Raw genomic sequence first — 16,410 nt, forward strand, 5'->3', positions numbered from 1 at the left:
CGCTTCAGAAAACATTGTTTACCATCTTGTACTCCTTCCATGTCCGGTGAAAGTCTACAGTGCCATCTTCACGTCTCTGAATAATGGTCCAACCTCCTCCACCAGTTTCCATGTCACAGTAGGCCTACCAGAGTAAGCATGTAACAGCGTTTAAATGCATGCAGTCATGGGAAAACAAAAATAAAAAACACGTGCTTTGCAGAATTCTATATAGTGACACATTTTAAAGTCTACAAGTGCAAAATGTGTATTAACCTAAAAATTCTAGTTTATGAAGTTTATTTTTTTTTACCATTTCTGACAAGATACTGAAGTTCTGAGTCTTCTTCAGAATTATTTCACATCTTTGTGAAGTTATAGTTTGAGTATTAAACTACATTAACTTCTAATCTGTATTCTAGGTCTTTCATCAATTAAGTGAAGTTCCATCTTCCCATTTACAGCAGTAGAGACAAGATTTGGCTTCTTATACTTTGGTAGGATATTTCATCTGTAGAGATTAAAAAAAAAAAAAAAAAAACAAAAAAACCCACCTAGACTTGACAGTTTCATTAGGAATTTGGATGTTCCCTTCTTTGTTTAAAAAATCTCTTAGCGGTCTTCCTTCTTACCCCTTCTTATTACTGCTGCTTGTCACAGTGTGCCTATAAATGCCCCAAATCGTGACTGAATGACAGTGAAGCTGTATGTCTTTTTCATCCTCTTCTACAGGAGTTTGTCTTATCGGTGTGAGCAGTTAGCAGATTTGAACTGTTAGACATCTTCAAAATTAATTGAAAAAATATGACTTCAGAGAAGCCAGTTTCCTTCTGTCCTGTGGCAGTGTTTTCTGTCATTTTAGGAAGTAAAGTGTGCTCCTTACTAAGTTTTCAATATAGTCGGCTCTTTTAGGGTATGCATGTATTTCTGTGTATGTGTATTGTACGTATGTTACAGACACATGCACACACGTATATATAAATCAAGCAGGGTATTTACAATGCAAGCAGTGGCATATATACTGTTCAAAGGCATCAGTCTTTTGAAGGGAAAGCAAGCCCTTAGACCTGCAATTATTAAACACATTAAGAAGAAAAAGAGTTGGGTTAGGGATTACTTATTAAAGTATGTCATGTGAACAGAATTTAATTGAAAACAGCAACTTTAAGTTGTACTGCTGCATGCAATTCCTTGCACCTCAAAGCTTATTTTTGGGGTTTTTTTACTAACCTCTGTATTTAAGAACTAGTAAAGTTATAGTAATAGGATATAAATTACATTTAGTAAAAATAAAACTTTTTTGGTTTTATAAATATAAGGCTGAAAATAAGGTATTGTAAAAAATGATCAAGGTTTTTAGAAAGCTAACTCATTTGATGTAAAATGCGTACATGAAAATTAATTTCCACAGGAGGTTATGAAGAGGGACACTAGGGGTAGGCTAAAGGAGATGCAGATACCTTTATTAAGTATGACTGCAAGTTAAAATTGCTGATTTAACAGTGGACAAGTATCATTGGTTAGTAGAGGAAGTTGTTGACTCTGAAGCTTCACACTACTGAATGGACAGTATAAGCAGCCAAACTGAGAATAGAACTGTTTCACTTTTCTTTGAAACATGTAGTTTTTAACTACTTAGAGAGAGAGGCTAGGTATTAATTTACATGGGCCACTGGTCCAGTCTAATATTTCTATTGTAGACATTAATGGATGTTTTTCAATGTCACATACAATTTCCTTGAGGTCTATCATCTAAATTTCAATTCAGCTGGAATCATTACTTTGAAGATATAAATGCCTAAAAATAGCACTTTATTTAGTTCTAATGAGCTTAAATTATTCTCAAACGGTGAATGACTGTGAATGTATCACATAAAATACCCCTGCTATAGCCAGTATCCATTTTGTATGTGAATGGTAAGACAACTAGCTTTATAAAAGCCATCTGACACTAGGGACACTACAGACTCTTTGGGATAAATGCTGGGGTACTGCAAATTTGTTCCCAAAGAGAGAAGCAGTTCAGCAGGAACTGACCCACATAATAAGAAACTGAAGAAGAGAATCATGTAGATCTTGTAGGTCTCATGTAGATTTTTCTTACTGGTAATGATTTTAAAAATTTTATGTCAATTCGGGAGCTTAATTTTTCAACACCAAAAAATTTCAGGTCAGTCATCTGTAAGTGCTTCTAAAAGATGCCAGTTTTATGGCCTTGGAACGGGAAATCCTTTTCTTTCTTGGGTGGAAAGTGTGGCATAGGCAAAATGAGTGTACTGGTTATACCATCTCCTTCTAGTGTCATAGTAACTATTTTAAAAGATGAGAAGATTATTGTTGTTTGACATTTCAATGTATAGTTTCTAACTGCTGTACTTCCTGGTTGCATACTTGCTCCCTGGAACTAGCTAAAAAGTGAAAATTCTTTTTACCACCTATTAAGTAAGTATCATACAGTGAAATGTTTTGCTTTCAGGCATGACTGGCAATTCAGAACCCTGTCTTTCAAGCCCTCACGTATGCACTTCGCTCATGAAATCATAACTTTGCTTTCCAGATCACACATGTAGACGTGGCACTTCGGGACGTGGTTTAGTGGGCATGGTGGTGTTGGGTTGATGGTTGGACTTGATGATCTTAAAGGTCTTTTCCAACCTTAATGATTCTGTGATTTCCCTAGAAATCAATTCTCTGATTAAACAAGATGAAAATACTTACTGTAAAACTAGGAACTTCAAATTTACATACAGACTTGATTTTTAATTTGGGAAAGACTAAAGTCAATGAAGAAAAATGGCAGTAAAGATTACAGAAAGCAAATTAATAAGTTTATCTATTTTTGTTACTTTTTACCAAAAATACTTAGGTGAATTATGTATATTCATAAGTAATTTTAAGGATGGAGCTGTTCAGTAAAATGAAGATTAAGGAAAGGATTTGCTTAGTTTGGAATAAACACAATAAATTGCTGTGTCAGTCTGCAGAAGGAACAATTTCTTCATGATGTATGTGAAAGATGAGGGGAAAGGAAGCTTTTATTTGGACTACAGCTTCTTTTTTTAAAAAAATCTTCACTCTCCAGTAAAATGATATGCATATGAAGCTTTCTCTAACACTTATTACTAGAACAGAACTGTTCTGACCTTTCAGCCTGGCCTAGGTTTTATATTCTAAAGGAATAAATGTAACATTTCATAAAACTAGTAAAAATAGATACCAAGATTAGGCAGGCAGCAGGAGTCTTCAAACAGATGCCAAAAAGAATAAAGAGATTAGCCTCTCAAATTACAACAAATTGGCAGCGGGAATATTTGATTTATCTTGTGAACTGCTTCAGTACTTACAGTTCTAGCATCTGTAGCACTGTGAAAGCTAAGGTCAGCTGTTTATATTTTTCACCTTCAGCTAAAGATCAGCGCTGTATTTTTGAAAATGCTGTAAGGTACATGGAACCTGAAGTAGTCCCTTTTCTAAAGATTATAAGCATGTAAGCTGCGAGCAGTCAATTTGATGTCTTTACTGTCTAGGAAGCTGACTTTCAGCGAAAGTAGGGTTTTTTCGTTTTTCTTGTACATTAGGATACTTGGTGTATAAGTGTTTTCAGACCTGCTTTTGAATGGAAAGGCTTTTGGCTGAGTTATCAGGATGAAGATCCACTACAGTTTTAATACCAAAGCAAGTGCTGTTGCCACATCTGTGCAGTTGCCCTTTGCAGCACTTTTGGCTGTTGTCTGAACACTTTTGAGTCATGATGCTCAATGATTTTGTATTCTGCTATGTCTAGCTCTTAGAGATGTGACTAGATCAGAATTGTGGTCTTAGTTTCCTTGTTCTGGAAAAATTTCACCTAACACCAGTTTCCAGTGAAAAAGACAAATGATGAGAGTTCTAAAATTCACAAAAAAAAAACCTTTATCTGACTTCTTACTGTACCGGAGAAGCTACATATCTGTTCTTTTTTAATGCTTGGGGTTGGAAGCAATTTCTGTATGCATACTTTAGATGTAAGGTCCATGGCATGGGCTCCTTTTGAAATGACTAGATAGTTGTTTGGATGATCACTTTTTTCGGAAAGATATGCAAAATAATTTTTGTTGGTAAATTCAACCTTCACCAGTTCACTTCCTTCAAGGAAATTTTGGTTAAAAAGGCCTTGGCTTAGAATGTGTGTCGGTTCTGGGATGAAAATTGACCTCAACAGAGGTGGAAATGGGGAAGAGCTTAGCCACTGCTTCAGCCACTATTTTAAGATTTGGGGTAATATGTTAGTAATAGTTGTGGTAATGGTTGGGCTAATACGTTAAGGTCATCCAGACTCAACTATTCTGCCTGGTTAAGACCTGGAGGTTAATCAGTTCAGGTAAGTGCTGTAAAAATGAAGCTATTGACTTTTCATGGGTTTGCCTCTGCCATTTTTCCTTGTGTCAGCAGTCTTTTGCTGTTTTTCCTCACTGTTTTTAAAAACACTTAGCTTTTGTCCTGGTGCAGAACAGGAAAGCTTGAAAGCTTGAAAATATTAATGAAATGAAATAATTGTTTTCCTCTCAGCTCTCGTATGCAATTCTTTAGTTTTGGATTATGATGGCAGACAAATTAGTAAAGTGGGATCAGTTGCAGATTACAGAGAAGTTGTTTATAAGCCTGTTGGGAGGTCAGAAGGTGTTACAAGAGGAAAAGACAAAAACATAAACAGCAGTGCAGCACTTTTGGCAACTAAAAAAGGTCATTCTGTTTCCTGGTCTGAGTGGCCATCCACATCATAAACAGCTGAAAATGGTGTAACATGTTGATTATCCCCACACCTTCACTTCCCTTGAGAAGTCCTCTTATGCATTTGTATTTGTGTAAAAAATTTGCATCAGATTAAGACTTTTTAGTCTCTTATTTTTCATGTCATATAGTAAGGAAAAACTTCACTGTCTTTTTAAGTGTCATCTTCTTTCTATCTGAAGTGGGCAGAATAAGATTAAAATTCTTTAATACTATTAAATTAATTACTAATTTAATTAAATTATTACATGTTAACTACTTTTTTTAACCTAGTCAATTACGAAAATGGGTATTTTTGTTAAGCGTTTTCAGCCTCCATGTTCAAAGGCAATTTAATATTTATGTAGTCTAGGAAATTTGCAAGTGTACTTTTGTTTCATGGATAGAATATTTTTGGTAGATTTTAGTTTTGTAGAAATGTGCATTGCTCTGGCTTCTTGGATCATATAAATTGCCCTAAACATTTATGGCTTTGAAAATGCAGCATTAAAGTTTATGACAGACATTTTCATTCTGTAATATGGCATGCATTTATATCTGCTTTTAGAAAATATGCATGCTCTGTATATTATATTTAATAATAAAATTAAAACTAAAGGTAAAAGCTCGAAACCGGTAATATTAAGAGATTCAAGGAATATAACCCTTCCTGAGATGTCTAACAAAGACTGCTGCAATCTATTACTTTAGAGATGTAGTAGCTTGCATCTCCTTTAGCATTTAAAATTGTGATTGTACATATCTATGCTATTTAAATACTATTCTGTTTCACATGTAATAAAACACTTTATTGCATCTTATGTAACTAATTTTCTTGTGAAACAGATGTACAGAATATAGACTAGACTATTCCAAAGGAAAACTAGCATCCTTTTTTTTTCTTTTTTCTTTCAAAAGCAGCAGACTGCAGCTATCATCATTTCTGTAGAAGATAAAAAAAAAAAAATTGCAGGTTTTATATATTGTATTTTATAGATCTTACCCAAACAAAATGCTAATTTCCTCTAGTTGAGAGCTTTGTAAGGGTAAAGATCACAAAGTCTGGCTTGGGCTAGATGAATTTCTGGCACTTCAAAGACTAGTCACCGGTGAACTTAATTGCTAAACCTTTGCTATCAAAATTTGGGGAAAAAAATGCTTAAAGCGGAATTTAAACTGATCTAGTGAAACTACTGCAAACTCTCACCTTTTATTTAAATCAGAGCAGTGTTTTCCAGGAAAGTCCTCTCTCTTACCCAATGTTGGTTGTGCTGATCTATGTGCTAATCTAATTGTTACACAAATGCCCTTAAAACTCTGCATAACAAAGAACTGGAACCCATATATGAGTCCAGTACTAGTAGATTGCTTACATGAGTAGACATCCCTGAGTACTCTTCCATGGAGTTAGAGATTTTATAAAGAAATTACAGTACTATAATTGCTTTAATTGCATTAATTATGCAGAAACAAAGAATGAAATTCTGGCATGCTAATGTGAACAACAAAATGCTCATTCATTTCTACTGAGCCAAGATTTCACCTGAAGGACTTTCTTCTTCCTGTGAGATACTCAGATTTGTAAGTAGTGAAATGCTCATAAAAAAACATGGCAAGTAATAAACTTCACTATTAACTACGCTTTAAAATTGCATATTTACCAGATCAAATAACTATTTAACACAGTATGCCTAGGTAGCACTTTATAGCCATCCTACCTTCTTTTCTTGTGCAGTGTTTGGAACAGTTAAAGTGTAGATTCCACTTGTTGTCAGTCCAGATTTGAAAGCTTCAGCACAGTCTTTGAAGCTGATTTGCTCCTCTTTAGCTATGAAGTTGTTCTTAGCTGCTAAAAATACAATAGAAGTTGAAGGCATTAAGAGAAGATGAATAAAAGTTACTACGAAGCAACTAATGATGTGATCAGCTTAAAGCTTTGCAGTTCCAAAAAATAAGCCTGGTCCTGAAGGGAATGACAGATCAAGGTATTAATTATGTGTGTTGTTGCTTTATATTATTTAGAGACGTTATTCTGATATGAGCATGGTTGCTTGATGGGTTGAAAAGTGATGACACTTACTAATATGTTGAATAATAAAACTTAGGATATAGCATCTCATTCAGTTGAACAATTTCTGCTTCCATTCATTGCATTTGCTGGACTCTTACATGCCTTACAACCTCTGCATGCATTAACTACTATTAAAACATATCTAATTAGAAACTGATTATATTAGTAATGACCTTTGGCCAGTACTCTAAAATTGTGAAATCTAACATAGGAGTTAGGAAATCTTTTATAATACAGCTGACTGGAATAACTACTCTTACAAAGTTTGAGCTAGTTTTTTTGCTCCTGTGCTGAGCAGAAACAACTTTGTATGTACCAAGCTGAAGCTTGGTAGCTCAGCCCAACCCACTAAGGAAACATCCCTTCTGGAATTCATTTGTGTAAAAAATACATTTTAGTATGCCTAAGCCTTCTTGTTTTACAGAACAATCTAAGGCTCATCTTTTTGTTCAGTTCTTTATTAACTATGGAGGTTGGAATTTCCTGGCATTTTGCCTGCTGACTGATACTTCATATTTGACCCTTTTGGGGTTGGTTCTGTGTATTTTCTCTTTTAATTTAATCTAACAAGCACAGACAGTTAGTACAAAGTTTTAGGTGCCATATAAACGTATGCTTATATTACAGTTGCTTATTATGTTCTTTTTGGCTTGCTTATTCGTTATTTACCAGTTGACATGCTTTGCCTTAAATACAAAAATAACACGTTCAGTGTTTTAATTGCTTTTCCACACTCTATTGTTTGTATACTGTCTTAGACGCTTTCCCTGCTAATTTTGTCTTTTTGGCAAACATTCATTATTTTTTCCACTCTGGGTTTAAGAGTGTTGTAGCCAACATGACTTTGACTTGTTTACTTATTTGTGCACTAGCATAGCAGATAACATCAGCAAGAACATGTTCAGCCTTGGTAATGGTATTTAAGGGGATAGTGTCAGTGATTAAGACAAAAAACTTGGGGTTTACTTTGTTTAGAAAAACCTACAACATCATATTATTTAGGACACTACTCTAAGCAAGGACTCCCGAACACCCTTTTCCTTTTTTGTGATCCAACTTACAGGAATGTAGCATAGACCATCTATACAGTCTTTTAAGTTGTAATGACAACTGTTTTAAAATCTTCCTAGTATTTAATTTTAAATCCTTTTTTTAGAGTTTCTATATGATTGTGTATTTCCAGCCCTGAGAACTTTACAGGCAAACATGCCAGATTCTTTACTCTCTTATATAGAACAGCTATACATTCTTAATTTGTCAAAGTTCCATAAGACATGGAGACATGAAATTCAAGGTAAGGAATTTGTCCATCTGTTTAAATCCTGTTTAGCCATAACTTTCAGTTTATGGTTTGTGTGGATTTTTTATAGAGCATATGAATCTGCATAAATTTGGAAGCTATGTTCGGTGGCTATGATTTGTTGCAGGACTGTCAGGCATTTAGGGGTGAGATTATTGCCTATAAAATTCGCTAGGCTGAGGAATTTTTAGGATGAACAGGGAAGCTTCAGTGAGAGATTGTAGGACTTCTGGGGGTACCTGCTGCCCGGGGCTGGTGCTTTCTGTTGTTTGGGGCATACACAGGTGCTAAAAACTGCCAGTGCTGATTCCTTTGCCTTTAATAGCCATTATAATTTGTCCTTTCTTTGATCAACTCTTTGTGCATAGAGCAATGAGAGGTGGCAGAAGTAACATTTGTGAGCCAGGAAGAAAAGCTACAGGCCTACATCATGCAGTCTAACCTAGATACATGGCCAAGGGAGTGTGTATTGCCAGATGAATGAATGCCACGTGAGATGAATGTCATGTGAGACGAAGGCCAACCATCTCCCAGGCTGCATCAAAAGAAGCGCAGCCACCAGGTCGAGAGGTGATTCTGCCCCTCTACTCCGCTCTGGTGAGACCCCACCTGGAGTCCTGCATCCAGCTCTGGAGCCCTCAGCACAGGAAAGACATGGACCTGTTGGAGCGGGTCCAGAGGAGGCCACAAAAATTATCAGAGGGATGGGACACCTCTGCTGTGAGGACAGGCTGAGAGAGTTGGCGTTGTTCAGCCTGGAGAAGAGAAGGCTCCGGGGAGACCTTATTGCAGCCTTCCAGTGCTTAAAGGGGGCTTATGAGAAAGATGGGGGCAGACTTTTTAGCAGGGCCTGTTGCAACAGGACAAAGGGTAATGGTTTTAAATGAGAAGAGGATAGGTTTAGATTAGATAGAAGGAAGGAATTTTTCGCAGTGAGGCTGGTGAAACACTGGCAGAGGTTGACAGAGCAGTGGTAGATGCCCCATGCCTGGAAACATCCCAGGTCAGGCTGGATGAGGATCTGAGCAACCTGATCTAGTTGAAGATGTCCCTGCTCACTGCAGGGGGGTTTGGACTAGATGACCTTTAAAGGTCCCTTCCAACCCAAACTATTCTACGATTCTATGAATGATACTTGGCATCTGTATTTTGTTGAACCACTGGAGGAGTGGGCAGGCAAACCAATATAAACCACAGAAGATGAGCAAAATGTTGAAAAGAAACCACATAAATGTCGTCATTGTTTCCCCCCACCCCTAAAAAAATAGTTTAATTAATCCAGACGCAGAATTTAAGGCAAAAAAAAATATAAACTTTTTGAGAAGCAAAAGTGTGGCAAAACTGGTTGTAAGGCCTTATAGGTAATGTACACAAGTTAGGGAATGTCACTCAAATGATATAAGCATGTCTGCTTTTACTTACAGTTTGGTGTAGATATCATAGTAAGCAAGTTATGAACAGTCTCCATCAGATCATGTTGCTGTTTTTGCAGAACCGAGTTGTTTACTGTAGCTGTAACTAACTGTTTTTCTAGTTCTTCTATAATAGAATTCTGTCTGGCTACTAGGACTTGAAGCTGATCTTTTTCATCTTTTATTGACTTCAGCTGAAGTGTGTGCTTGTCTTCCATCTCAAGAACTCTTTTTTCTAGAAAGCTAAATAAAAGATTACAATTAGGCTCCCCAGAAACAGGTTTGAGCTTATATAAAGAGAAGCAAGTCTGTTGCAGAAGTTTCTTCGTAAGTACTTGAACTTAATTCTCTGATGCCATGCATGCAGTAGAAAGCTAAATGAAAGGTGAGTTTAGTTTAATATATATGCTTTCATTTATTGTATTAGTACCTTAATAAACAACATTGTCTACTATAGTCTGTATTTCAGGCTTTTAAAGTGTAACCATTGCGTGTTCAATATTTCAACATTATGAAATGAAAGATTTAGTGAAAGATTTCATGGTTTTACCCTATTAAAAGATGAAACTTATTTAAAGATGAACCTATTAACTTTTCAAATGTCCTGTAATTATAATAAAATATATACTTAATATAAATAAATGTTACGGCGTTAAGACAGGGAAACGTGCAAATAGTTACTTGAAGATGTGTTACCCATCTCCAGTTCTGGAGCTGGTGTGAGTAGGTGACTGGCTGGAACATTATTTCATTGGCTAATTGTTCTGATGCAGACTCTGGGAAAGCTGATGTTAAAAAATGCATGGCCAAAAGGGAGAAGTTCACCTAAAATCCATTGCTGAAAAAAAAAATCCTGAACTTTATAATTAGGTTTCAAGCAGATTAGCTCAATGTCAGGTTGGTTTTTGTTAGGTGAGAAACAATGCTTTTGTGTTTATGTGGGTTTTACAAGTGTAGTCTAAAGTCTGCTGAGTTCAACACAAAACCAGTGACATTTTAATATTCAGTATTTGCTTTCCATTTGATAAGGATGCTTGTTTTTATTAAGGTGGTAGATAAAACCTTTAGGGAACATATATAAATGTAGTAGAGTAGTGAACAAAAACGTCAAAACATGTCTCCTGGTTTTTTTAGGCTAATTCTTTCAAAATAAAAAGCACTTTGCACATATGGTTCTCATTGAAAAACATGGCTTTGAAGGAGGAAGCTTACTGTTCTTGCTGCTTTTAGATTTCTCTGTAAACTATTTATTGCCAAAAGTAAAATAAGACCCTGGTGATATGAAAATGAAACTAGCTGAAAAAAGGTATGAGCCTTTGGACAACAGCTGAGTACAGAAATGGATAGGAATAATAGCTGGATATCGGTCTGAATTTCAAAAGATTGACAGGAAGGAACACTAAATATGAGTAGTATTTGACTTTTCTCACCAGGTTAGAAAAAAATTGTGGCAATGACCTGAGTGTGTTTTAGGATATCTGTGTACTACATGGAAATAAAATTTTAGAGATGTGGTTGCACTGGATTAATTTGAGTCAGGTTACATAATCCGTAACTTCATCTGGATAAGTCTAAAGAAGAATATAAATTGGCTACAGCTGAAGTACTGAGAAGTATTTCAGTTTTAACCTTAAGTTCTTCATATAAAGGAGAACTTTAGATAGTGAAGAATGATACATAAACAGTACACAAGAAGAATAAACCTACATGATTCTCTAGGCCTTAAATAATATATGACCTTTGTAATGAGCATACCTGGGTGTGGGGAGCTTCTGTACAAGGCCTTATTTTCATATTTGATTACATTTGTTTTTAAAACCATTAGAAGGGCACTTCAGGGAATAGCATTTTATTGGGTTGATAGGCAAACTTACCTGTTTTTTTCTTGTAATTTAGTTATCTCGTTGGTCTGATCTGAAATCTGTCTTTCTAGTTTGTTTGTTGAAAGAGAGTGTTCCAAAAGCTGAAGTTCAAGTCTGGTTGTCTGGTTTAAGACCTAAATAAAATTTATAAAAATACTTGAAAATCAACATACTATTTTAAAATAAATTGTAATTTCTTTATGTTGTGAAATCATGCAGATCTCTAATTAAGCCTAGAATTAAAAAAATATTTTGAGCACTTAATTTGAGCACAAATGCTCACAGAATATGAATGAAGAAGAATACACAGAGTTGCACGAATTTCGTTGTTACACTACCATATATCATTAGGAATATTTCAGTAGTATGCTACATTTCTGACCAATGCCTGAGAGTTAGCGTGTACTTTAGTTTTGCTGTCATACGTTCCCCTCTGTTATGATATTCTTATTTCATTACTGGAACTATTACGGTTGTTGTTCAGAGAATAATTTAAGTTGACTTGTTTTCTCAATCTGGTGTGGAAAGAAAGTACTTTGTGTATCTCTTACCGGTTGAAATCTTGGCCCAGTACTGATACCACTAGATAGTTCCTTTAGCTATTTTCCTTAATCCCAAATTCTATTTCAAAGTGTTTATCATATGAACCACACTTTTGTTGATTCATTCCTTGTATTTAATGTTACCTTTTCTATATGTATTGTTTACTGTCTACATTCATTTGCATCTTTAAATGAAGAAATGCAGATATTAGGAAACATGGAAGATAGATACTTTTTGTATCAGATTGCATTACTTTGAGGCATGTTTTCTAGAAATATTTTCTCATTGTTTTAGAACAGCTTTTTTTAATTCAGCAGAATCTGGGTTTCCTTGGCAGGAAGAATTGATTACTCATGTCCTTCATGTTAAACAGTCATTCAGGACATGATTTCACACTTAAGTGTAATTGAAAACTATTGCCAAAAGTAAGTGTCCTTGAGAGTAATTGTTTGGTTAATTTCCTTATGTTGTTAATTAAGCCCTTAACCCAGTCACCAGTAATTTCAAGCAGAGAAGGAAAGTTACAGTGATGATTTTCTTCCTCTAAGCAGAAAATAATTGAATAATTTCCATAAAGACATTACTGTGAATGAATAAATACATTCTCTCAACACGTGCAAAATACTGGGCTCCTGAATAATGCAATCAGAAAGTTGAATTCAGTTCGCCTGTGAGCTATGAACTATCAGTTTATCAAAGAGTTCACAAAGGCTTGGTTTAGGTTAAAAAATGTAATTTAATTCATTGGATGAATTCTACAGATAGTAAAATGTCTAACAAGGATTTTAGGTTTTGCATGCTAGTTACATTGTATAAAAAGTTATGTTCTACATGCTAAATTCATTGTTTGTTTTGGGAATCATATATCTGAATTTTCCTACCATGTTAGCAAAACTACAAATACATACCATTCTACATTGATTGGACTTGTCCTTATAGCATGTTAAAATCTGCATTCTATTTCACAGAATGTCTTATTGCAGTTAATGCTTTTCAATTAAAGCAATAATTAAAGATAAACCCATTAATTTTGTTCTGTTTGGAAATAATTTAGAAAATTATATGTACAGTAGACAAGATTAGTTCTGTGTGAATACACTTTTCTAATAGCCTCCTCCTAATTCCTCTTTTCTTCATTCATCTCTGATTCATTTATTTATCCCTCTGTTAAATAACTAATATAGTGCATTGTGCTGGAAATGAACTATCCCACTTATAGTATCTGTGAAAACATTCATTAAAAAGACGCATTTTTTCGTGATAAGAAGTTTTAAAAAATACAAAAGAAAATTAAAATGTAAAAAAGCAATTAGCCTGGTAAATGGAACAAAGGCAATTTGAAACAACTGTCTTTTAGCTAAGATCTGGTGATGAGATGTGAATAATCAACAGAGATATACAACAAGGGTTGTATAAAAGGATACTAGTACCCAACTGATGCTTGGATATAGTATAGTAGTTTTACATACATTATCTTTAAAGATGAGTGTAACAATTATCTTGCTGGACATTCCTGCTGTAATGGAAGTCTTTCGGGTGGCAACAGTGGGCTTGAGATGGAATTATGTATTACCAAATACTAATGTTTCCTTAAGCTGGGTAGAGCTGTTGATTTTAAAGATTGACACCTAATTGTTGAACTGAATAGTGTAACACTAAACTGTGTTAAATATATAGTTGTAGGTGTTTGGGAAGCAGAAGCATTTTGAGGTTGAAATTCATTACTTACTTGTGCTTCAACATCTGTTAATTTGCGGGTCTGTTCAGCTGTTTGATTTAGTAAGTTTGTGCCTATTTCAATCATTACTGCAGTCTGGTTCTGCACTGCAGTTTGCTGGATCTCTACCATTTCTTTCTTCATACTGTCTTGGATGTAATTCTCAAGCTACATGGGAAAGGAAAGAGAGAAGATAGTTGCATTCTTTAAATGTTGGAAGGGGGGTAGTACAGTAAGCCTGCTGGCTGCCTTGCTAAAGAAATTTGTTCCTTGTCCTTGTCTGTTATGCATTTATGTGAAGTGTCCCAATATTAAGCTCTGTGAGAAGGGCAAATATGACAAGGAATGTGTGGCCACCCGTCTTCTAAAGGCAGGAACAGAGGTTTGCAGGAGGGAGGTAGAAGGTGCGGCAGTGAGAATGCTTGCGGGCACTTGGAAGCTTTTCTGCCTTAGTACTCCCACCATTGTAACCACCAGAGGAGCTTCACCAGCTTTGGCAGCGATGGGAATTTTTTAGAAGACAAAGGCTTAGGACTTTAGTCATCTTCCTGTATCTAGACTTAAATATTTTCAAAAGCATTTTTCATCACATGACTAGAAGTCAGAAGAGAGGTCAGATGTCATTTAACACTGTTATGTGTGCATTTTTAAGAGAGAGAATTTCAAATAAAGCCATGAAACAGTAGGAAAACCTATAAATACTTTAAATGCTTAATATTTAGGAATGCAAAAACTGTTTTAAATACTTTATTCTCAAGTCATTTCTGTGTCTAAACTAATGAGGCTTTGTTGGTAGTCATTTTATATAGTACACTGCTTTCAGGGAAAGCAAGGAGAAAGTAAGTAGCAAGGAGAAAATTCAAGTAACCTTTCATGAAGACTTTCTTTCCATTTGTCTGCATTATCCAAAGGCAGTCTAATTTTTCTCCATGCTTCTTTAATATAATTTTCTCAATAATTTTGCAAATATTTCATATTTCTTTCATGAGTCATTGCTTATGTTTGAGCTCTTAAAATTCCAGGCCACGTGATTTTGTTTGGTATTGGCCGGGGAATTTCTAGCAATTTCTAGAACCTAACTTCTACTTCACTCCAACATTGTTCTAGCAACAGAACCGCAGTAATTTTTGACCTTCATGCTGTACCTACATAGAGGATACTAGCTAATAACAAATAGCTAGTGTCATTAAGCACAAATTATAAAACATCACCAATTCCTAATCTAAGGAAAATGGTAAAACAGGTTGATATCTTGATTTTTTTAAATATTATTTTCATAATGCTATCTTGATGTGAAAAATGGCTTGCTGTGAGGAGGAGCTTTGAACATTATTATATGGCTACTTTCCATATCAGTGAGGAAAAAGCAGCTTATGATTTAATAATTTAATAATTTTTCTATCAAACCACTGTTCAGATATAGCCATTCCACTTCTGATCAGCTAAAGAACAATTGGCAGATGTATCAGTTTGGAATGTTTCCCTCTTAAATACTACTTGAGCAAGGACTGGAATTTTTTTTTCTGACTTCACAGTTGTTTTTTAAAAGTGGCAAATGAAGAAAGCAGGGTACGTTAAGAAGTTAAAGCCTCTAAAACTAGAATTATATTCTTAGTTTGAAGTAAGCATTACTTCTTTTTGTCCAGTGTGACCAAACTTTCAAAGCATTATTTGTTTTATCTATTTCTTCCTATGCAGCTTGTGAACTGCAATGCACAACAGAGATTTCAGATCTGGCACAAGCTTTGACCCACATCTACTATACTGCTGCATAAGTGTACTTACTTCTCAGGTGTACCACACAGATTTAAAACTAGCCTTTAGACAGCCTTTAGATGCTCTTTGTGTAATAAACTTTTTGAATACTAAAAGTAAGCATACAATCAACCGGATTTTGGCATGATAATTTAACATGGGTATCTTCAATCACCGTCACGCTATGGCAATTAGAGTTGTTCCCTATTTAGAGGATCAATTCTGAAGTGTTACCTTTTGCTTCTGGATACTCCTCATTTTCAAAAGCTGCCCCACCCAGAGACAAATCTAATTTGACCAAAAAGGTTGGAATTGTTTTAAAACTGCAGTGACATCTTTTAGGTCAGCTTCTTCTTTTCTGATGAACTAAGATCAGTGGCTTTTAAATTTCTAGTAATGGTAAAACATCTTTGGTCCTTTATGATTAGGCTATGCAGTGTTGGAGTATAGTGATGATTTAATTTAAAAAGCAGTGCAAAATGGTATTTAGTGCACCATAATCCAAGGAGATGTGCAAAATTCTGAAGACTTTTATATAGATAAAGATAAGTAATTTTTCACAAAAGTTAGATGCTGCTCCATGAAGACCAAGAACAACAATTAATATGTGTCCTTCCAAAAAGGCTAGACATCTGGGAATTAAACAATTTATATGACTCTAAATTAACTTTAGCAGCTGAAGCTGGCGAACTGCACATCATTATAGACAACTTGGAAAAGACCTTTGTTCAAATGCACTTCTGTTAAAAGAAAATGAAGGGAGATCTCCAGAATGCATTTTATGTGCCTCAGTACCACAGTCAAATATTGTAATGCCTTTATAAAGATCAGCGATATGGCCTTGCTTGGCAGACTCAATGCACGTCTGCAGTTAGAAGGGTCACTGGGAAAAAAAAAAAGGACATACAGATAAAAAAAGACATCTCAGGTATCAGAGAGCTACCATATGAGAAAGCACTGAAAATATTGCATCTTCTTTAATTTAGAAAAAAGGCTCAAAAAATAAAAAAAGAAGGCAATAA

General features: G+C 35.1%; 2 protein-coding genes across 4 annotated transcripts in view; one reads left to right on the plus strand and one right to left on the minus strand.

Moving 5' to 3' along the window:
• The window catches only part of MCPH1 (microcephalin 1), a gene marked incomplete at its 3' end in the record, with an annotated part of 133,198 nt that overhangs the window by 63,468 nt on the left and 53,320 nt on the right, over window positions 1–16,410 (plus strand). The gene's annotated exons all lie outside the window — the stretch shown is intronic.
• The window catches only part of ANGPT2 (angiopoietin 2), a gene marked incomplete at both ends in the record, with an annotated part of 41,671 nt that overhangs the window by 4,891 nt on the left and 20,370 nt on the right, over window positions 1–16,410 (minus strand). The window contains 5 exons of one of the 3 annotated variants that reach the window (XM_081998085.1): window positions 23–124; window positions 6,447–6,574; window positions 9,522–9,754; window positions 11,386–11,507; window positions 13,646–13,801. In XM_081998085.1, the coding sequence (XP_081854211.1) occupies window positions 23–124; window positions 6,447–6,574; window positions 9,522–9,754; window positions 11,386–11,507; window positions 13,646–13,801 (741 nt within the window). Of the gene's footprint in view, window positions 1–22; window positions 125–6,446; window positions 6,578–9,521; window positions 9,755–11,385; window positions 11,508–13,645; window positions 13,802–16,410 lie in introns of all 3 variants that reach the window. The other 2 variants (XM_081998084.1, XM_081998086.1) reach the window with 2 other exon arrangements.

The sequence above is a fragment of the Phaethon aethereus genome (assembly GCF_964289735.1).
Source record: "Phaethon aethereus genome assembly, chromosome: 3".
NCBI lineage: Eukaryota > Metazoa > Chordata > Aves > Phaethontiformes > Phaethontidae > Phaethon > Phaethon aethereus.